We start from the raw sequence: 23,722 nt of genomic DNA, 5'->3' as shown, positions 1-23,722 counted from the left end.
TTCACACAATGAACCGCAGAACAAAATCATATACTGCTATAAACAATTTCACCAAAACCTTTAATAAAAATGGCTTTATGCTACCAAGCGAAAGTAACTTGATCTGCAGACATAATTCGACCAATGGCATGCGCAGCATCTCTGGTATCTTCGCAAAAATAGGAGTGCATGAGAAGAAACAGTTACATATCCATTGAAACAAGTGTAAACCTTGGCCAACATGCCATGGCCCAATTACAGTAGAAGAATAATTCAGTACCTGATATGGGCGCATCAGATTTTTATATCTGTGGCGTGTATACAAACAAAAGCAGATTCCTGGTTTTACACGACCAGCTCTTCCTTGCCGCTGCCTTGCATTTGCTTGAGATATCCAATCCTCAACCATGCTTGATAGTTTCTAATGGTAAATTGTAAAGGAAAAGGAATGAAAGGATCAGAAGAAAGAACATTACTTTATGACTAACCTCAGAAAATAAAATTTGATGACAGTTTAGGTAACCACATGGATATTTTAGACATCCTAACATTCACTTTTCCCTCTTCTCTCACATCATTAGAGCTAAAATACAACAAGTCTTCCCCACTAGATTTCATCCTGATACCAGAAAGTCATTATCAGAGTCAAACAGCAAACCTACTACAGAGCTTACATTTAGCAATGCTAATAGCAAAAAGAAGCTGTTTTATTAGCTAAGCAGTGACAAATGTCATAGAAAGAAACCAGTGTCAAGTTGCATCATTAGTGAAACTGACAATTATGTCATTTAGTACTATATGTGCTCTAATTTCGCAATGTCAAGATGCTGACAGGCACAAGGACAGCACAAGCTTTTCTTCCATATGGTATCAAGTTCCAGATACCCATCTGTTGTCTAATTTAGTAATATAACTCAGTAAGTTGTAGCATTCTCCACAAAAAAGATACAAATTAGCGTATGAGAAAATGTGAAAAAAATTGAAATTGATATTAAAGAACCACACATCTTTAAGTACTATAGTTCAAACTTTATTCTTTCCATTCTCTATTCAGCTATTCCGTTCCAACTACTTTTCAAATAAAGAAAATGCTTTTAAACCTTCCATTGCTGAATGTAAAATCAGAAGCAGCAAAATTTTAAAAAATAATAAAAATGTTCAATCCAGTCTCAATAAATTAAGAACAGAAATCTCCAACCAGAGACTTGAGTCAGCAAATTTTTTTGCTTAAGAAACAAACAAGTAATACAGTAATTATTTCCCCGTTCTTGTTAATAAATTAACTACACGATTGATACATTAAGGCGGAGCAACTTGGATTGAATGAGAAGAAGTAACTCGGATTCAGACATGATATGCTAAAGATCAATACAAATTAATGAACAACTTAATGATACATTCCTGCACATAATTCTACATCACAACAGTTGATGTTCTTCAAGTTTCTTTTGTAGCTAAAAAATATGCCCTTGTGATATTTTAGTTGTTTCCTTCAAAACTCTATACAACATAGACACATGCTCTACAATTTCTCCTAGTCGAAGTTAAAAACTAGCAGCATGAAAAATTTGTCACGGCAAGACTCTTTAGTCAGAACAGAGTTGAATTTATCCTGTCAGATCTGGAAGGTTGCTGCATAGGATATGAATTCCTTTTTACAATTAAACAAACGAAGGAAGTATACTAATATGCTATCTTTAACATCTACATAGACAAAATAACAAAAGTATAATACAAGCAACATCCTTACTTAATCATAACATTACAATCTTAGCAAAGGAAGTTCTTTAGAGAAATAGAGACCTTCTGTGGATCATAACGGTTCTCCTTATGCTTTCCAGCATCTACCACGTACACAACATCATCAATTGTTATACTAGTCTCTGCAATGTTTGTGGCAATTATGACCTGGAACATGTAAAGGATAGGAAATATAAACTTATCAAGATAATTGATAAACAAAGTAGAGCACCTTCATCTTTACCACACAACCTTAATAGCAAAGGTTAAGCAGACAAGTTAGAAGACTTATTTTCTGTTTGCTCGAAAAAAAAGAGCACCAAGGTCTCTTCAACCAATTGTTCCCTTCAGAAGAAGATTATTTGATTCTGATAGAGTCAATAAAGAAAGCATACATAATTCACCATGATGAATCATTTATAAGTCCTACAGTACTGCAGTCCATGACCACATCTACTTTCACATGGTCCATAATATTTTGTAGACATAAATTTGGAGGACTAAAAGATGTTAAATTTAAGAAGAAATTCAATAGATTGAATTAAATATCAAGGAATAGACTTTCAAGTTTAAATTCCCTTAAACTTTCAGCCATTGGGCTACTCCTTGACAAAGAATGAAAGTTTGTTATTTCAGCATCAAACTAGTAGAAGTTAATCTGACATGCTAATTAGAACTCAATAATGTTTTTCGCCCTGTATATGCTTCATTAGCTAGAGTTGCATGGCAAATCATTAGTAGAAGTTAATGTTCTTCTTCTTTAACAATCATTATGAGCATACGTCCGAACATGCACAGAAAAGGTCAGGTCAAGTTCACAAGCAATCATAGTAGAATCCCCATTATAACACTTAGCATATACAACAATTTGAACCTAAGGCTAAAATGTTCTCATTAAAAATCCGTCATCCAGAAATAAGAACCAGACCTTGGGGAGCAAAAAGGTTGAAGAAAATACAGAGTTGTTTTCCATGGTCATATTCGCATGGCAGAGAATATAGATGCCAATCAGGAGGTGGATAAATCTGCTGATTTTTGTCCATCTTATAGTAAAAAAAGGAAGCTAGCACTTAAGGGTAAACAACACAAAAAAGCTAATGCACTCCAGAAACATGACAACAGTATTACTAACCTAATCATATGTTATATTCTAATGCAAGCATCATTTCCTGAGACACTTAAAAGAAAAGATTAAGCAAAGCATGTTAGAATGATAACAGCATATAATGGAAGAGATGGAAATACAAGTTTAGTTCAATAAGAGCATATGCAAAGTATAGAACTAAAAAACAAAGCCAGTCCTGTCAAATACATGATGACAAGAAATAAGAGTTGCAGGGTTTACCTTGCGGATGTTATCAGGAGGCCTTAAAAAGACCTTTCTCTGATCCTCAGATGCTATAGATGAATGTAAAGGAAGTAACCATTCTGAAGATGGTCCACCAAAACGGTAAGAAGCAGATAGTTTATCAAGCAACATCTCAATTTCAGCAACTCCCTGGCATACATCACCAAATGTTAAGAACTTATGCAAGTGGCGAAGTATATATAAGAAGCAGGATGTGATTCACTCTATGGTGAAGTAAAACCCTTAGTTAAAAGATCCAAGAATGTGTATAGCTTCAGATATTTATTAAGCTTAGCAAAGAAGCCAATAAACTCTGAGAGAAGCTATTACCGGCAGAAAGACAAGTATAGCACCCTCTGGGTGAGTTTCATCTATGTAGCAGACCAGGTCCTCAAGGAGATCATAATCAATTATGTCTTCATTCAATTTTCTCTAAAAACATACCAAAATTGTCAACATGTGGCCAGATTAATAAATCTGAACAGCAGGCTATCAACACTGGGATAAAGATCAGAGGAAAGGTACCAAATTCTGTTGAGTTTGCTCGCTATGTGATTGATAATGAATGGGAACATAATATGGGTTGATCAAGTCTTCAGACAACAAAGTTTCATCACCCCATGCAGATAAAACAAGATTTCTCTTGCCTCTGTGATGACCAACAGCAGCCCTCTGAAACAAAGAATTAAGTTGTGAAAGCGCTTATGATGCAACAGACTCCAAAGACCATATGCAAATTCAATATACATAGGGAGGGGAAGAAGAAGTCCAACATTCTAAGCATCAACCACCTAGCAATATCAAAATCGCAAAACAGCATACAGTGAACAACAGTGACTAAAACCTGTGACTTGAGAACAACTTTAAGAACAAAAATTGAAACCCAATTAAAATGACAATAACACATCAGCAAATACTGCAGACATGAACATCTGAGAGGGAAAACAAAGTGCCATTTCAATCAGCAAAAACTCATTCCAGATTTTGAAAGAATTCCATGATACTTCGTTGCAATATAATTCCTAACAGTTCTGGAAGCCAAACAATGACGCTACAAATAAATGATTTCTTCGAGAGATGCACAGCCTTTAGCCCACCAGTGGCAACAGTTTTCCATTCATCACAAACAACTCAGTCAACCAAATGCCTGTCCTGAATTAAAATAAACATGATAAATGATCCAATGAAATCTAAAGCGCAAAGAACATAACGCAAAGTTGACAATGGCTAAGTCGAAATAACGACAAGGAGAACCACTAGAACATAAAACTACCTACAAGAAGGATAATTACTAAAACTACACAGCATAACCTAAACAGGAGGTGAGATTCATACAGTGACAAAATGGCTCTAACAAGTGAAAAGTTGGGACTGGAAATTGAGAAAGAATGACTGCTTTTATTGTTGTTTACAACTGTGCTTAAACTGTTGAAAGGTTTATATGAAAAATCTGTGGAAGATAAGTATTTTGGAGTAGTAAACTATTCTTTTTTTCCAAATGATTGCTCATTATTTTTTGAATGACAGCCTAACTCACTGAAAGTGTCATACGGCCTTTAAGTAATCACTCTGATGTGGGTTTCAGCTGATTCTTTTCTGGCAGTTTAGCAACTAACTGAGTTAGCATAATAAATTCTGTCAAAAATTCAGATAGGAACAAATTCATTTCAAGCAAAATGCGATCAAGTTTTGCTCAGTTTGCCTATGATGCAAACAATCCAACAGCAACCAGCAAATAAATTGAGATTTGGGAGTTCTTTAAGACAGCTTAGCAGTTGGCAAGTTTCTGTAAAGCAATTAAAAGGAAGTTCTAAAAGCTAGAAAGCTTTTAATTAATACTGTACCTTCTCTTTTGAGAATGTTTCAGCATTTATGTACGCAGGAGAATCTGAAGCGAGACGATAGTCAATCCGTTCATAAATATCCTCAAGAAAATAAGTTGACACAGGATGTGTCCGGCCTTTTGCAGTAATTACAGGGCAATCACCAAAATAATGTGAAAAGAGATGTGAATCAACTGTTGCAGACCTAACCACAAATGAAAATAAACAAGGTAAGTGTTAAATCAGTTTAGCAAATAGGAACATAGCAAAAAGCAATTAAACAGCGTAACATAAGTAAATTGCATAGATGCAACCATACATAAGAATAACTTTCAACTTCGTTGTGCTGTGAGCAGATTGCTTCTCAATCAGATTCTTCAAAACAATGAGTAGGAAATCACCCTGTTAAACAAAAAGTGACTCGTCAAGCTTGTAAAATAGAGCCCCAAATGTTCCATCTTAGCACAGATCAGACAAGACATTTTCATCAATGGTTCTAAGTTTTCTAGGGAACTGTAATTGATTAATACAGATCAGACAAGACATTTCACTGCCAACGAAAATGCTACAGACAAAGATAACCAGATCTTAACATATTCAAAAAGACTTTCGACTAATCAATCAAATATCCTGTCAGGGCATAAGCACCAGGCATATGCAATAAAAACTTATCCTGTTGAAAATTTTGTAAGAAAATCAAAGACAGCTAGAGAAAACTTTTTGATAAAGGATTACATGCTAATGGAGGCAGCAGTAACCTAGGAAACTTCCATAGATATATACACCTGTCTATGCACGCATACACACACAAACCCCTGTGTTTTTCTGAAATAAGTATGCAGTACTGATGATAAGAAGCTATATTCTGAGACAAAAAAAAATGAATGAAGCCAGAAAAAATAAATTTAGATAAATAAGATAAATTTAAATCCCACATCATTGGAGATACCTTTACAGTAAAAGAAATTTTCCTTGGGCAAAAATTCTCAATATAAAATCCCAATATTGGTCTATCCACTGACAAATGAACTCATTTGAACTACTACAAAACACCAGAAAGCATCACATATTGATGAAGGAAATTATGAAACAAGTGATGATCTGTTTAAAGATTCACATCAACATACTACTACACAAATATCTATCACTCTAGGCAATCCAAAGATATGCTCAATCTTAAATATAAGTAGCTTACCAAGAGAGAACGTTCATGCACTTCATCAACAATGACATGACTAACACCAGCCAAATTTTTGTTACCCTGAAATTGGATTTCCGTTAAAAAGTTTAAAGAAGCCATTGTAGAGAGCTTTGCCTTCATCTCCATCTGAAAGGCTCTTCCTATACACATGCACACTGGGGGAAAAAAGAAAAACATAATTTTTTTTCTAGGTACAAAAAAAAAATTTCACCTACCAACACCATCCTCAGAAGAATCCCAGTGGTACAGAAAAGAAGCTTTGTCTTTGCATTCCTAGAACAGCAAAGAATGGATGAAAAACCAACGAGCTCAGTACTAAGAAGTGGAAACTTATGAAAAACTAAAGCTACGCTATATCAACAGATGAATGACATTGGTAATTAAGTCCCAAATCCATATCTGAAGTATCTAAACATGGACCACACTGCATGCAAGAAATATCAAATCAGGAATATGGACAAAGCAAACTGATATACTAGACACGGTAGTCGTAACATGATAGCAACCAAATAATTGAAACTGTGACAAGAAGAACCAGAAGCAAAACTGTAACGATAAGCTCTGAGATAGGTAAAGTTATGAAATGAAGAATATAGAAAAGAATAAACACAAACAACAAATGAAAGGAAATTTTAACTTCTTCAGAGCCTAACCAAAAACATGTTACAAGAAAATAATTTTTCAGCACCCTTATTGAACAAAGATTAGGAGGAAGATAAACATGGTCACCTTGCACTATCCAGACGAACATGATAACCAACTAAAGAATCCTTTGAACCAGGAGAAGGTTCACAACGCTCATCTGCAACTCTTTCAGCAACAGAAACAGCCTAAACACCAAAATAATGTCATCAGCTATATGCACCAGGTTGTAATTTAGCATCTTATGACAAGCAATCCATGCATTAGCACGGTTCAATATAGCACATCTGCAGACACACATTTACAGACTTGAGGCGTCTAGGAGAAGCAACATGTATTAACATTTTCTGAAGCAATAATATATCAAAAATGGCTTACATGGCACCATTGGCATGACCTCATGATCACATGGAATTTCTGTAAGAGTCAAACTCTCTATCTTTTTCCAACACTAATTATTCTCTACTTTGTGAATGGTAACAGTTTAAGAGGCCATTGTCATTGCATTTATCCACTGCCCCAGTTCATTCATTCCATTTACAGAGCAGTCCAGACTGACAGTGCCAATTGTGTACATAGCACCCCAAATCTAGCCATGGCCCATTAGAGTTGCTAGATGCTAGTTTCAAAATGTTATCTTTAGCAATATGCAATGCATATGTGACTGGTAATTCATTTTTGCATCTCTCTCTCTCTCTCTCTCACTCTCACATCCCGAAGTATTCATGATAGATACCTCGTGTGATGTGTCAATAGATAAAACTCTAGGCAGTCTTTGAAAAAGATAGCACAAGTCCAGCCAAGAAAATTTCCTTTTCCCCTAAACCTGTGCAAGCTTGGACTAATTTCCATGCAGTCAAAACTTTCCTCATCTACTATCCTGCAAACTTGCAGGATTCCTCAAAAGCTTTGAGCGCATACTAATTTTTTCTTGTCAAACAACAAAAAAAGACACTCACCCCATTTTCTCGTGAAAATTTTCAAAAATAACTTTCTTGCTTTTCAAACATGGCAACATGCAACAATAGAGTTGGAAATTTTCTTTTATTTATATCAAAAAGAAACCAATATCAACACAGCCTTTTACATCTTCCTGAGGCAACTAGTACAGCAACCCCTCGTTAATATTCAGCTTCCTTTGCTCTTTGTCATCCTTCCTCACTGATTCTAGCATCATAGCAAGCTTTCTATGAATTGCTGGCTGAGGCTTTTACATGCATCAAGAATTACAGTTTATATAGAAAAGATGACGGAACAAAAGCAGCTACCCATGTTTCAGAAAAATCGAAAGAATTCAATCCAACCCAAATATTAGACAGATTGGGAAACTTCCTAACAAAAAAATTAACATGTCCAAGTTCATTCTTGTGTTGAAATACTTTCTAGACTACTCATTCAGTTTTTGAAACATTGGAAAATAAAAACACTTTTAAACTCCAAGCCTGCAAAAGAATGTAGCAAATGCATTTGAACTCTCAAAACAGCTTTTATAGTTGATTATTCCTAATTGTCAACTGGTATTTTGGGAGGAAAACATCTAGTCACCGTATTATGAGTGACCAACTAGTATTTATAGGAGTACAAACCTAACAAACTATTTACAAGAATACCCTTACTAATTTATTATCTACAAGAATACTTATATTCTCTTGACACTCCCCCTCAAGTTGGAGCATATATATCATAAGCACCCAACTTGTTACAAATGTATTTCACCCTAGAACCCCCTAAACTCTTGGTAAACACATCAGCCAATTGATCTACAGACGGTACATGAGATGTCTTGATGACCCCGTCAAGCAATTTCTCTCGAATGAAATGACAATCAACTTCAATATGTTTTGTCCTTTCATGAAACACTGGATTAGACGCAATATGAACAGCCGCCTGATTATCACACACTAAATTCATAGGCTGTTTATGCTCAAACCCAAGTTCCAGTAATATGCTCTTCAACCAAACCAACTCACACACAGTGTGAGCCATAGCGCGGTATTCAGATTCTGCACTTGATCTGGATACAACTGTTTGCTTCTTACTCTTCCACGACACTAAATTACCACCAACAAACACACAATATCCTGTAGTCGATCTTCGATCTGAGGCAGAACCAGCCCAATCTGCATCACTATATCCTTCAATATCAGTGTGTCCATGATTTTGATACAGCAACCCTTTTCCAGGAGCACTCTTAAGATATCTGAGAATCCGTATAACAGCATCCCAATGACTAGTACGAGGGGTATCAAGAAATTGACTCACAACACTAACTGCAAACGAAATGTCAGGTCTCGTTACAGTGAGATAATTTAATTTACCCACAAGTCTTCGATATTGCTTAGGATCATCAAGTAATGCACCTTGATCTCCTGCTAATTTCACATTGGGATCCATAGGAGTATCCACAGGTCGGCAACCTAACATCCCAACTTCACTCAACATATCGAGTACATATTTTCTTTGACATAAATAAATCCCATATTTAGACCGAACTACCTCAATACCCAGAAAATACTGTAGATGACCTAAATCCTTTGTCTGAAAGTTTGCCTGCAGATTGGATTTAAGTTTCTGAATCCCCACAACATCATCACCTGTAATCACAATGTCATCCACATAAACAACTAATAAAATTTTACCAGCATTAGAATGCCGATAAAATACAGAGTGATCTACTCCACATCTTGTCAGACCGAACTCCATGACAACACTACTAAACCGGCCAAACCAAGCCCTCGGAGACTGTTTCAATCCATATAAGGATTTTTTCAAACGACAAACCAACCGCGGATTCTCCCCCTGAACAACAAATCCAGGAGGTTGTTCCATATATACCTCTTCTTTCAAATCTCCATGCAGAAATGCATTTTTCACATCCAACTGATGCAATGGCCAATTATAAGTGGCTGCCAAAGAGATAAGAAGACGAACAGAGGTAATCTTTGCAACAGGAGAAAAAGTTTCTAAGTAATCTACTCCATACACCTGAGTAAATCCTCTAGCTACCAGCCGAGCCTTCAATCTATCAATAGAACCATTAGGCTGCACTTTTATAGTGTACACCCATTTACAACCAACAACAGGCTTACCTGAAGGACGAGGGACAAGATCCCAAGTACCATTTTGTTCCAAAGCAGACATCTCTTCTTGCATAGCTAATCTCCAACCAGGATGATTAAGAGCATAGGTAATAGACTTAGGAATGGAGATAGAATCAAGGGAAGCAACAAAAGAAGAATATGACATAGAGAGACGAGAATAAGAAACAAAATTAGAAATAGGATGGGAAGTACAATGTCTCTTACCTTTGCGTAAAGCAATGGGAAGATCTAACTCAGAGGAGGGCGTCATACCTGGATTGGAAGATTGAGAATTAATTGGTGAAGTGCGTGGCATATCAGGAACTTTTTCAACCATGGAACGACGAGAGTAAACTTGAAGATGAGGACGAGATAATCGAGCTATGGAATCTGGTGGACTAGATAACTCAGGTAATAAAGGGGAAGGGACTGGTAAAACAGGAGAGGAAAAAGAGGGACACTGGTCTAACTCACAAGACATACTTTGTTTGATAAAATACGGAGTGGATTCAAAGAAAGTAACATCAGCACAAGTAAAAAATCGATTTAAAACTGGACTGTAACATCTATACCCTTTTTGCGCTCGTGCATATCCTAAGAAAATACACTTAATAGCACGAGAATCTAATTTATCCACCCCGGGAGCAAGCTGATGAACAAAGCAGACACATCCAAAAATACGAGGAGGCAATTTAAACACAGGTTCATGAGGAAAAAGAATGGAGTGAGGTAATTGACCTTCAAGAATATTAGATGGCATGCGATTAATTAAATAACATGCAGTTAGAACTGCATCACTCCAAAATTGTTTGGGCACATTCATGTGCAACAACAGTGTTCGAGCAATTTCGATTAAATGTCCAATTTTCCTTTCAGCAACTCCATTCTGTTGTGGAGTGTGAGGACAAGAGGACTGATGAATAATACCAGACTTAGTCATAAAGGTATTAAAAGGAGTGGAAAAATATTCTTTCGCATTATCACTGCGAAGTATACGCACAGGCACACCAAATTGATTCTTTATTTCTGTAACAAATGCACAAAAAATGGAATATAATTCTGAACGATCTTTCATTAAATAAAACCATGTAACTCTGGAAAAATCATCAACAAAGACTACAAAATATTTAAAACCTAACTTTGAAGTGACTCGACTAGGACCCCAAACATCAGAATGAACTAACAAAAAGGGTTCAGAAACCCGTTTATTGACTTTAGGAGCAAAAGAAACACGATGATGCTTTCCTAACTGACAAGACTCACATTCTAACGAAGATAATTGATTCAAAGTAGGAACCAACTTTTTCAAATTTTGTAAAGACGGATGACCTAAACGACAGTGAATTTCAAGAGGAGAAACAGTAGCAGGACATGCTATCGGACCATTAAAGTTGAGAAAGTAAAAACCATTATGCTCATGCCCTCCACCAATCGTCCTCTTTGTCTTCAAATCCTGAATGACAACGGAATCAGGAGAAAAAGTAACTGTACACTGTAGAAATTTAGTGAGCTTACTAACAGACATTAGATTAAATGGTAAATTGGGTACGTAAAGAACAGAAGACAGCGGAAGTGATGGATTAATTTCTACAGTGCCTAGTCCTTTAACTTTAGTGGTAGATCCATCAGCTAAAGTAACATGAGGAAAGGGAGTAGACTCTTGAAAATTAGAAAAAATTTTAGAGGTACCTGACATATGATCAGTAGCCCCGGAGTCAATAATCCATGAGTCATTACCTTTTTGTGCTAAAGAAGCAGAGGGAAGAGATGCGTGACTTGTAGCTTGGTACTGTAAGAATTTAACATAATCTTCCTCGGATATAGTAACAGTTTTCTGGGACCTATGTGCTGAAGAACTTGATTTAACTTGATCAGTGGTAACCCCATTAGCAAAACTTTCAACCATAGCGAATAGCACTTCAAACAAAACAGCAATCAAAATTCGCTATAAACAGTGCGCCGTGAACAGTGCGCGTGAATAGGACCGGGTGAACAGTATTGCGATGAACAGTACCGCGTGAACAGTACCGCGTGAACAGTGCGCGATGAACAGTATCGCGTCAAGACTTTTGCTAGATGTTTAACCCTAACCCTAGGACTTTTGCTCTGATACCATGTCAACTGGTATTTTGGGAGGAAAACATCTAGTCACCGTATTATGAGTGACCAACTAGTATTTATAGGAGTACAAACCTAACAAACTATTTACAAGAATACCCTTACTAATTTATTATCTACAAGAATACTTATATTCTCTTGACACTAATGAGCATTTATATTTCATCCCATGTTAGCTAGATTGTATAACTTGCACAATACCTATTCAGCTATAAAGACTTGTGTTCATACAAACGAAGAACTGAGACCAGCCAAAATCACAAAATGATGACATCTATCAACAGAAGTGAAAACCACAAACCTCCCCCCAAATGCTACACAATGGAAAGATTGTTTATGTGTAGAAGAGCAGTCAAAGTAATGTACTAACAGCAATCCTCCTTGGTTGTGTGCATATAATGTTGCAGTCCCCGCCCTGTCCTGCTTCGATCATGTGATCCAGTATAAGTTGTGGCACCTATGTAAACCATTAAATAGGATTCAAACTTAAACCAAAACCAAAACAAATAACTTGCCAAGATAAGGGGAAAACCCATAAAATATCACAAGAAACCTTTGAAAGTATTCATGAATCTGTAGATAAAAGGAAAATAAAAAACAAGGAAAGAAAGAAATTTCATTTGATGTGAAAAACATATACAAAACATATATTTGTGTAAACTAACAAATGTATCAAAAATTCACCTGAGTAGTTTTCCCAGATCCAGTTTCGCCACAAACAACCAAAACATTATTATCTTCTAGCAACTGTAAGATATCTTCTTTTAACTGAGAAATAGGGAGGGCAGCTCTAGACTCCAACATTCCCTGGTTAGAAGCATACGATATGTAGATCAAAGAAAATCTATGCAAAGGAGCATGTTGGGAATCATTAGAAACCTCAATCAAAAGAAATTGCAATGACTACATACTCCAGCAATAACAAGGTTAAGAAGAACTTAAATATGAACCCAAGGTCAACATTTTACCCATAATTTTGTGGCTCTGTAATCTAAGTCCATATACACAAACAGAAAATTACCATGAAGAACATGAATATCCATTGAACCAAAAAAAGACCTAAAGAATTGTTTCCCAGGTAAAATTCATGTGCAGACTTCCATATCTATCATAAACAAATAAAGGCTTCCGTATCTGATAGGCAGGAAATAAAATGAATGCCCAGAAAAAGGAAGCACTCACGGCCTATTTAGAAATAGTCATTCAACCCAAATATATGCCTGACAGCAAACATCCAAAAGAGCAAAGCTAAAAAGATAAACCATACTCAATCAATAATTCACCATATGGAACAAATTTACAATTCTCAGTCAAAATAATTAGAAGACAAACTAAATTTTTTGAACTTGATCAAGACACGTTGTAAACTAAGAAAAATGGAGAGAAAAAAATACTTTTCTTCTATTTCACTTTGGACTACACAATATACAAATATATATATACACAAGTGGATACTATAATCATACTATTACCTAATTAATATATGATACTATAATCATATGATACCTAATTAATATATGATACTATAATCAAATCTTTCCTAATATTTATATTATCAAATCTTTCCATAATATCAGATCACATATCTTCAACACTCCCCCTCAAGCTGGTGAATATAGATCTTCCATTCCCAGCTTGACAACACTTTCATGAAACATGTTGCTACACAGTCCCTTTGTCATTACATCTGCAAGTTGAAGTCCTGTCGGAACATATGGAGTACAAATCAGTCCACTTTCTAGCTTCTCTTTAATAAAGTGCCTGTCTATCTCTATGTGCTTCGTCCGATCATGTTGCACTGGGTTGTGAGCTATACTTATAGCAGATTTGTTATCACAATATAGCTTCATCGGTTTGCTCCATTGAATCCTCAAGTCTTCTAGGATAATTTTAACCCACAATAATTCACACACCCCTGCTGCCATAGCCCTGAACTCTGCTTCAGCACTTGACCTTGCTACCACACTTTGTTTCTTGCTTCTCCAGGATATTAAGTTTCCTCCAAGAAATGTACAATATCCTGAAGTTGATCGCCTGTCAACTGGAGACCCTGCAAAGTCTGCATCTGTGTAAACTGCCAGATCAATTTCAGGACCCTTTTTGAATAAAATTCCCTTCCCTGGATGTGCCTTTAAGTAATGAAGCACTCAATAAACTGCTTGTAGATGAACTGCTCTAGGATCATGCATAAACTGACTAATAACACTGACTGAGTAAGCTATATCTGGCCTAGTATGTGCGAGATAAATGAGTTTCCCAACAAGTCTTTGGTACATCTCTCTGTCCACAGCTGTATCTCCATGAGCCTCACTTAATTTGTGATTCTGCTCAATGGGAGTTCCAACTGGTTTGCTTGCTGTCATGCCTGTTTCCTTGAGCAGGTCCATAACATACTTCTGTTCAGAAATAAAAATTCCCTGCCTTGATCGAGCCACTTCAATTCCCAGAAAATACTTCAATTTTCCTAAATCCTTTATTTCAAATTCCTTGGCTAGGCACCACTTCAAAGTTTTCTTCTCTACTTCATCGTTTCCTGTCACTATGATGTCATCTACGTATACAATCAAAACAGTAACTCCCCCCAAGGCTGAATGCTTGATGAACAGGGTATGATCTCCTTGACTTTGCTTGTAACCATTAGCTATCATTACCTTGGCAAATCGTCCAAACCAAGCACGTGGGGATTGTTTCAGCCCATATAATGCCTTTTTTAACCGACAAACCTTGTTCTTGTCAACCCCACTGAATCCCGGTGGAATGCTCATATAAATCTCCTCTTCTAACTCTCCATGAAGAAAAGCATTCTTCACATCGTATTGCTGTAATTCCCAATCAAAATTAACAGCCAAGGATAGCAGAATTCTCACTGTATTCATCTTTGCTACTGGAGCAAATGTTTCCCGATAATCTACTCCATATGTCTGTGTGTATCCTTTCGCGACTAACCTTGCCTTGTAGCGTTCTAGGGACCCATCTGCTTTAAACTTTACTGCATACACCCATTTACAGCCCACTACTTTCTTGTTCTTTGGTAAATCAACTAATTCCCAGGTCCCATTCTTCTCTAATGCATCCATTTCTACTTCCATAGCAAGTCTCCATTCTTTCTTTGATAATGCTTCAGACAATGAGCTAGGAATAGAGACTGTATTTAAGGTGGAAAGGAAGCTTTGATGGCTCGGGGAAAACTTCTCAAAAGACACAAAGTGAGACAATGGATATAGGGGTCTTTTGGTGCATTCTCGGGGTTTTTTCCTTACAGCAATAGGTAGATGTAGGTCCTGGTCAGGGCTAAGAGGCTCAGGACAAGGTGATTTAGAGCTGGAAGAATGGTCGGTCGGTGGTGTAGAATTCAGATTTGATTCACTCATTGTTACCTCATTCCCGGAGCTTGGTTTAGAGGATTGTTCTTGCCTTGTAACCACGATGGGATCTCCTTTCCTTGTATACACTTGGTCAAACCGGAACCAGTCATAGATTTTACGGTCTTCCTTTTTTTCTTCTACCACATCAGATTGAAGAATTGACTCTTGGAATTCAGATTTGGATGACTCAGATGTGGTCAACTCTAAGGAGGGAAATTTTAACTCCTTATCTTCAAGTGTATCTAACTCCCCCTGAAGATAAGGAGTGATGAAATAGGGCTTATTTTCAACAAATGTAACATCTGCCGAGACATAGAGTTTTCTAGTAGGTGGATGATAACATTTGTAACCCTTTTGAGTAGATGAGTACCCCACGAAGACACACTTAAGAGCACGAGGATCTAACTTCCCACGGTTATGACTATGGACATGAACAAAGGAAGTACATCCAAAAACTCGAGTGAGATTAAAGGAAGATCGAATATCGGGGTAAAATTTGGATAGGTTCTCTAGTGGACTTTGAAACCCCAAGACCTTGGAAGGAATTCTATTTATGACATAAGCTGATGTGAGTACAGCTTCTCCCCAATATGCTTTTGGCACACTTTGTTCAAATAGTAAGGCTCTAGTGCACTCAAGAAGATGTCGGTTTTTCCGTTCTGCCACTCCATTTTGTTGTGGAGTGGCAATACAGGAGGATTCATGTATGATTCCTTCTTTTTGAAAAAACTGACTCAAGGTTTGATTGAAATAATCACGAGCATTATCTGAACGAAAGTGTTTTACCTTGGTGCCAAATTGATTTTGAATCATTGCATGAAAAACAGGGAAAATATAACTCAAATCAGACTTATTTTTGAGTAAATAGATCCAAGAGACTCTTGTGCAGTCATCGATAAATGTGACAAACCACTTAGACCCTGAGATGTTTGGAATAGTTGATGGCCCCCAAATATCACTATGGATTAAAAAGAAAGGAGAAGACGATCGTTTATTACTGATAGGAAATGGGACACGAGTATGTTTAGCATACTCGCAAATATCACAATGAAAAGACTGAACATCAAATCCCTTGAACAAGGAAGGAAACATTATTTTTAATGCAGAAAAAGACACATGACCTAGACGTCTATGATGTAACCAGATGACATCTTTATTGGAGGGTGAAGACAATGTGGACAGGGCAGATTTACTAAATTCTGGTTGACTTGATGTATCCAAGTAATAGAGTCCATCATGCTCCTTAGCTAGTCCAATCCTCTTTCCCGAGCCCCGGTCCTGAAAGTCACAACAGGATTCATCAAATATAACAGAGCCAGCTAGATCCTTGGCAAGTTTTTTTACAGAAACCAAATTTGTAGATAATCGAGGAACATGAAGAACATTTTTAAGAATCAAATTTGGAGTAACTTGGACATCTCCGATACCTGCCACAGTGGTTGTAGTACCATCTGCAACAACAATCTTTCTATTGCTAGGACAGGGATTATAGGTTTTGAATTTATTTGAAATATGAGTCATATGGTCCGTAGCACCAGAGTCAAGAATCCAGACATTCCTAAGCTCATTGCCTAAAACACTAAATGCAAAAGAGACTAGAGCCTTACCTGAAAGTGTTAATGAACACATACCCGGATTCCTTGATTGAGAATTGTTAGTTGCTGGTTTGTCAACTGTCTCTAACATACTTTTAAGCTTCTCAATTTCCTCCATACTAAACCCTCCAATCACTTGAGTTGGATCTTGAACCGACATATGAGCCTGCCTTTGCTGGCCACCTTTTTGTCCCCATTCACGAGTGGGTGGTTTCCCATGTAGTTTCCAGCATTGATCTATGGTGTGTCGTGGTTTCTTGCAGTATGTGCACCACAACTCCTCGCGATTCTTTTGCCCACTTGTTTGATTGGTCTTGTCCGCAGCAACCTTGTTCAGTACCAACCGCTGAGATTTGGAACTTAAAAGGGCTGAATTTTCTATTGAAGGTAGCTCTAACATAATACCCCTGCGACTTTCTTCTCCACGTACTTGGGATATTGCTTCTGTTAAAGAAGGAAACTCTGGCCTGCCCAGAATTTGAATTCGTACAAGATCGAATTCAGAGTTTAGGCCAGCCAAAAAATCATAAACTCGATCCCTTTCTATGAACTTCTTGATAAACACTGCACATTTGCTACAGTTCAAATCAAGTGCCCTGTAATAATCCAGTTCCTGCCACTGGTTTTGCAGAAAATTGGCATACTCCGTCACTGTTTTTGTCCCTTGTTTTGCTCCAGTTGTCTTTGTCTTGATGTCATAGATAAGAGCTGCATCATTAACCTTGGAATATGTCTGATGAAGGGCATCCCAAATTGCCTTTGCTGTAGGAAGAAACATACATGTATCGCTGATTTCAGGAATCATGGAATTCCATAACCAAGACATGATCATTGAATCCTCTTGTTCCCATGCTTCAAACCCCGCCGTTTCACTATCCGGTGCTATTTCCAATAGATGACTCAACTTTCCTTTTCCTTTCAGGAATGTTCGAACCAATTGAGACCACTTCAAATAATTTTTTCCATTTAGTCTATATGCTGCCTGGATGTTTTGAAGCTCTGTTGTGTTCCGTGTACTTTGTTCTTCTTCCATAGTTGAAGACAATTGCCGCGTTGAGGATGTAGCATCCGCCATGATTGAATAGGAGGGGGGGGAAAAAAAATGTATAGTAACAGGAACAGCAATGAAGGCTGGAGAGAATAACAAAGGAACCAGCAATTAAGGCTGGAATTGACAAGAAGCAAAGGTGGTATTTTTCCCAGAACCCTAGACGGGCTCTGATACCATGTAAACTAAGAAAAATGGAGAGAAAAAAATACTTTTCTTCTATTTCACTTTGGACTACACAATATACAAATATATATATACACAAGTGGATACTATAATCATACTATTACCTAATTAATATATGATACTATAATCATATGATACCTAATTAATATATGATACTATAATCAAATCTTTCCTAATATTTATATTATCAAATCTTTCCATAATATCAGATCACATATCTTCAACACACGTCTTAGATGGTAATTAATTAAATGATCTACTAGAAAGAATTACAAATGAAATGAACAGGATTCCATATTAATACTATAACTTCTGAACAATTCAACCAATTATGATGTATAAGCGTACCAGAAGAATAGAATACAACAGAATTTATTTTCCTACTTCTCAAATAAATTAAAAAATTCAGTTTAACCTCTATCTACAGACTATTCTAAAATTGTGATTTCCATGTACCTTCTGCTTCAGATAAAAGTAACAAGATTATGCACCTCTAATTTACATTTCTATAAAGAAAGTAGCGAAATTATTCATTGGATTCCAAAAAAAATGAATGAATTTCAAGGTTCTATAAAAATATATACAACCTTCCCAAGAATCTTGAAAATACTAATGTAACTGCAATTACGCAACTCAAATTCTTAAGCAAATTTCACTGGATATTCAAACAAATAGTGAACATCCAAACCAAGGGATTGCAGGAATCATCAAGGAAATTAAATTGGTAAGGTCCTACTGTCCCTATTATGTCAGAGTGGTGACAGAGGAAAGAACAAACCTGGTACTTCTGCAGTTTCTTTCTTTTTTCTTGTTCAGTCTTTAGAAAAGAGCTCTCTGCTTCCTTTTTATATTTTGCAGCTGCAAAATAATAAAGAAAAGAAATTAAGAGAAAGACAGAATTTAAATTGTACTTTCTCTGGCAATTTTCAACAAAGAAATGAAACTTTACTGTGCTTAAGACCTATAAGGTCTTGCAATTCCATCCATGTGGCTCAACTGTTTATGTATTTGGATGACAATATTCAACTTTCTGTAAACAAAAGCTAAAATCTACTTTTGATGCAATATTGAAAAGTAGGACTACTAACAGATGAATCACAGTGAATTGACATAGGATAATGCTTCAAAGTCCACCTCACACATCCAAAAATGACTATAGAACTCCACTAATCCAGGAAACCATTAAGTATCATAACCTACCTCGACCTTTCAACTTTACAGAAGCATTTGTAGTCTCTTTTGCATCAGGCATTTCAAACTCATTATCCAGAGAACTACTGGTGATATCTGCAGTATCTTTATGATCAGGCCCAGCAGCATTTAGCAATGAGTCCACGAATCCAGCTCTGCGATTTTTAATGCTAGCTTCAATGTCTTTTGACAAGTGCCCTATGAGATTAGAGGCAAATGGTTGTTAGTCCTCATTAAAACGATCATAAGATTAAAGAGATTTAAGAGAGGTTAAGAAGATCAGAATTTCCAACCTTATGCCAGAGAGTGCATAAGAGCCAAATCTGTGCTAGCAATTTCTGAAATACCTTAACTTACATGCGAGGTGAACCAGATATTAAAGTTTACCTTCCTTCCAGTGTATAATAAGTGAAGCATATGGCTCCACAATTGGCAGGTGAACAGGAAGGTCAGGAAATAGGAGATTGAGTGCATATGCCGCTACTCTGTTCTGTGCATCCTGTGTCACAAAGTACAATCAAATCAGCAGATCTAGATTGAAAACAAAACATCTAGATGCAATGAACTTTTTGGTAACATATCCCAGGAACAGAACATACTAAACAAGTAAGACATATAGCCAATGAAAGCAATTGGTACTAGAAAATAAGAAAGCACCATCTACCAAAACATCTAGATGCAATGAACTTATTTTACATATATAAACATAGTATGCAAAGGAACCGGGATTGTCAGCGAAAGAAAAAGAAGAGACGGATGGAAAAATGGGGCCAAGACTGCACCTCAGCATCACTAGAAAACAAATCTTGAGATGGAAGCTCAACAGAAATTAGTCCTCCAGCTTTTCTGCTTTTACCCCTCCCGCTAGCTTTACGCAATACGCTAACAGTGTAACTGGGATTATTTCCGCTGTCAAGCATTTTACTATATCTTGGTGCCTCCCACCCTTCTCGCTGACAAAGTTGGTGAAGAAAAGCCTTGGGAATCTTTTTTGGATCTCCCTGCATTTATTCAGATGACACAATATAAATAACTATAATATATAATATCTAAGAAAGCACAAACTTTTGAAGAATAAGACAAGGATATCAGAGGTCTTAATAAATAACAAGAGGGCGAGATGAAAAACATCAAAGCAGACAGAGCCAAATACAAAGAAGAAAATTCAGAGTGCCAAATTAGTCATCAGTTCCGAAAAAATATTTACAGCTGTTGCTAGAAAAATCAGCAAGAAATTTTGATGTTCAACTTAAGAATAATCTAACATTGCAAATTACCTTCTTCCAAATGCCTTCTAGTTTCTCAAAAGTTTTCTCACTGTATAATTCCCTTAGTCTTTCTTTCTTTTGTAGATCCACTACCTCATCTGGAAAAACGTCACCAGCTGGGGCATCTTCAAACAAGAAATTACCAAGCTCTACATCTTCCGATTCCCCTTCTAAAGCATCTTCATCTTTTACAGGGCAACTTGAAAGGTTTCCTTCACTGAAGAACTCAATCGAGCTGTTGCCGTTTACCAAGTTTTGGTCAACCTCCAGTTCCGACTGAGCTAATTCTGTACCACGTTCCATGATGTATGAAGTAGCATCTTCAGCATTAATGTTCTCGTCAGGCGTGGAAACAGAACATGAATCCTTCAAGGAAGCAGTGGAAGAACGCTCATAATCAGAGGCCAAGACATCAGCTGATAATCCTGATCAATAATCTACATTACACGCAGAAAAAAACACCACATAGAGGAGAAAGGAAACAAGAGGTTGCTATTATAAAAGTCACCTAAGGCAGATGCCTGCTGCACAATCTTGCGAATCATCTGCCCAGCTTTCTTCTGGGTTTCCTTGTCCCCTCTCTCTTTGGCACCAACTGCTTCTGACATTGCACTGTGATAGTCTCTCAAAATAGTACCAACATCAAACTTTGTTTCTAGGACCTATTAAGGCAAAATTCAGACAAAATCAATTAGAAAGGATGTCGTAACCAAAAATACTTCACATTTTCTAATTCTTCTGAGATCAGAAAAAGAATTTGGTAGGAAATTACTGAAGATGTTCAATAAAATTTATCTCCAAATACATATGCAAGAATACAAATAATTTTTATGAAAAAACTATCACTAATAATACAGGAATTTGGAAATCTGGAAGAGTCATAGTCCTATTTGTACAAAAGGTGGGGCTTGGCCAAGGAGGGGCCTAAAAGGTCCCTCCTCCTGCCAAGGTCAAGAGTTCAACACCCATCCTTGGTAGTTCCCCTCTGCACCCCCTTGTACAACCCAAAAAAATGAATAAGATTGCAAAGAGCTGCAGGATATGTAATAGAAATGTAGCATGTCAAGATTACTTTACATCATGAGGTTGTTATTCAAGGCTCATTTTGCTGATAGTGTGTGTCTAACAATGATACAAAAAAATTGCATGTGGTAGCCCATAATGATGCTCCATATATTGTATAAGAAAGAGTGATAATACGAGCTGGTTATATATTATATGTGTGTGTACTGAATTTAATAATCTTTACAGCATAAAGTGAGAGTACCTTTCTCTCAGCATCATACTCAATCAGATCTGATTCCCATGTTTCAGACTCATCCTGCACATTACAACAAGAAAAGCTTATTCAAATAACAGAAACATTCGGCAAAATTTCTATGCCACATACAGTGAAAGCAAAGCATATAAAATGCAAGCAGACCACATCAGAAACAGCATGAGTGAAACTCAACATCGACCTTGACATGAAGCAAATACAAAGTTTTTCCTAAATTGAACCATATCATTTCTTACAGATGATATGGCAAAGAATACCTAAGTTTTTCTTGTTGTCGGGCAAACCTAAAATGACAATAAGTGTGTAATCAAAGACAACCAGTTAATATGTTACCTAACAATTCTTGAAGAAACTATTTTCAGATCCCTGGGCAGGCAGCTAAAAAGAAAACTAAATCTATTTGCATGATGAAATTAAGAACCAAAATTTTGACTATAGTAGCCAGCCAATATGATACAATACAAAGAGAAAGACAAAGGAAGGAAGACTATTTAGTAGAATCTACAAATTTCAAATTTACCTCTTCCTGTTGTTCCATATATTTGCGTACCCAGTCCGCTTGAGATAACTGAGAGGATTCTAAAGTTTCATCATCCCGCTGCCCCTTAACTTTAACAGAAAAATTCAGCAATTCATCCTTGCTTTCGTCTGGAGAAGAATCCATTGTAGGTACCCAATCTTCCCTTGCAATTGACACAACACCAACAGAGCCTGAAGGCAGCGTACATCATTAGTAGTCACAGGGTTTAGCAGACCAAAGCTAATTTCATAAAAAATGCTTCTGCCTATCCCTCGCATAACTTCAATAAGTTATAATCGGAATCAAAGTATGTTGTACCTCCATTTGTGTGTTCAGAGGTACCACTAGCAAACTTCAGCGGGAGCTCAATACCAGGCAAATTTAAGCATAACCAATCTAAGGCACTCTCGGTGGTCGCAGTTTCCTTCTCATAACAAGGAAAACAAAGAACATAATTATTTCGAATTAGAAAAACAAGCTAAGGACATTTACAATCTACAGACAACACAGAAAGTAGAAACACAATCAAACCAGCAGCACCCTCCATAGTCCATGTCAAGCACAGTTTTTCTAATCAATACAGCCAGTTAAATTACTTAAAAAACCAGATATGTAGCTGACTTAAAGGTGACAAATCATGGTTGCAACCATAAGTAAAGCAATATGCAGGTAAGGTAACCATAAAACCATTTAACTTTAAATTCCAGAAATTATTACTGAAGAAAATCAAATGTTCGTACGTGTATACTCTATACCTTTTTTTCCAATCAATGATTCCTTTATGTTTTAATTTCTTGAGTAAGACAATTTCGAATTCCTTATCTAACCTTGAGAGCGGAGAGAGCGCGTTCAATTTGTTCATCAGTGAAGCCTTCGCAGGAGAGCTTCTCATAAACAGAACGAAGCTTTTTGGCCTTCTGCTCCTTAGTAAAAGCATCGTCAGTGGCAGTGGAAGCCGGAGGTGGCGCAGACTGACCGGAGTTGAGCAAGAGTCGCCGGAGCCGGTTCTCGTTTTCCGCGGATATCTGAAGTTTAGTAACCGACGCCGACGTTGAAGCTTTTCCTTTCGAACCTGACTTAGAGGACGATGACGACGTCGTCTTCTGCTTTTGCTGTTTCTTCTTTGGAGCCATTAATGCACAAGTTTAACTAATAATGTCTGTGCGTCTTCACATGTGCAGTGTGTGAGAGTTTTGAGCGTCTTTTTTGGTGCGTGAGAAAGATGAAACGAAAGAAAAAAGGAGATGGAAGGACGGAAAGCTGACGACGGTGGCCGGAGGTAACAATCGGATTTTTACTGGACTGGGAGATTGGGTTGACAAAGCCCAAACAAGAATGA

General features: G+C 36.9%; 1 protein-coding gene across 1 annotated transcript in view; it reads right to left on the bottom strand.

Annotated features, from left to right (window-relative positions):
- LOC113760989 (DExH-box ATP-dependent RNA helicase DExH7, chloroplastic) overlaps positions 1-23,533 on the bottom strand; it is a 35,917-nt gene extending 12,384 nt beyond the window's left edge. Inside the window, exons 1-23 of the mRNA XM_027303772.1 lie at positions 23,211-23,533; positions 22,702-22,807; positions 22,384-22,574; positions 21,852-21,905; positions 21,093-21,246; positions 20,594-21,009; positions 20,099-20,317; positions 19,704-19,815; positions 19,326-19,514; positions 18,904-18,983; positions 12,616-12,738; positions 12,302-12,388; positions 6,821-6,921; positions 6,307-6,364; positions 6,086-6,151; positions 5,210-5,292; positions 4,912-5,095; positions 3,593-3,739; positions 3,398-3,499; positions 3,065-3,217; positions 1,783-1,887; positions 260-400; positions 59-148 (exon numbers count right to left, since the gene is read on the bottom strand). Of these exons, the coding sequence (XP_027159573.1) occupies positions 59-148; positions 260-400; positions 1,783-1,887; positions 3,065-3,217; positions 3,398-3,499; positions 3,593-3,739; positions 4,912-5,095; positions 5,210-5,292; positions 6,086-6,151; positions 6,307-6,364; positions 6,821-6,921; positions 12,302-12,388; positions 12,616-12,738; positions 18,904-18,983; positions 19,326-19,514; positions 19,704-19,815; positions 20,099-20,317; positions 20,594-21,009; positions 21,093-21,246; positions 21,852-21,905; positions 22,384-22,574; positions 22,702-22,807; positions 23,211-23,516 (3,267 nt within the window). The 5' untranslated portion in view covers positions 23,517-23,533. The remainder of the gene's footprint in view (positions 1-58; positions 149-259; positions 401-1,782; positions 1,888-3,064; positions 3,218-3,397; positions 3,500-3,592; positions 3,740-4,911; positions 5,096-5,209; positions 5,293-6,085; positions 6,152-6,306; positions 6,365-6,820; positions 6,922-12,301; positions 12,389-12,615; positions 12,739-18,903; positions 18,984-19,325; positions 19,515-19,703; positions 19,816-20,098; positions 20,318-20,593; positions 21,010-21,092; positions 21,247-21,851; positions 21,906-22,383; positions 22,575-22,701; positions 22,808-23,210) is intronic.
- Positions 23,534-23,722: the final 189 nt, after the last annotated feature.

Source organism: Coffea eugenioides, chromosome 2 (assembly GCF_003713205.1).
Source record: "Coffea eugenioides isolate CCC68of chromosome 2, Ceug_1.0, whole genome shotgun sequence".
Classification (NCBI taxonomy): domain Eukaryota; kingdom Viridiplantae; phylum Streptophyta; class Magnoliopsida; order Gentianales; family Rubiaceae; genus Coffea; species Coffea eugenioides.
The sequence above is the reverse complement of the archived record's forward strand: the minus strand, read 5'-3'. Positions and strand labels throughout refer to the sequence as shown.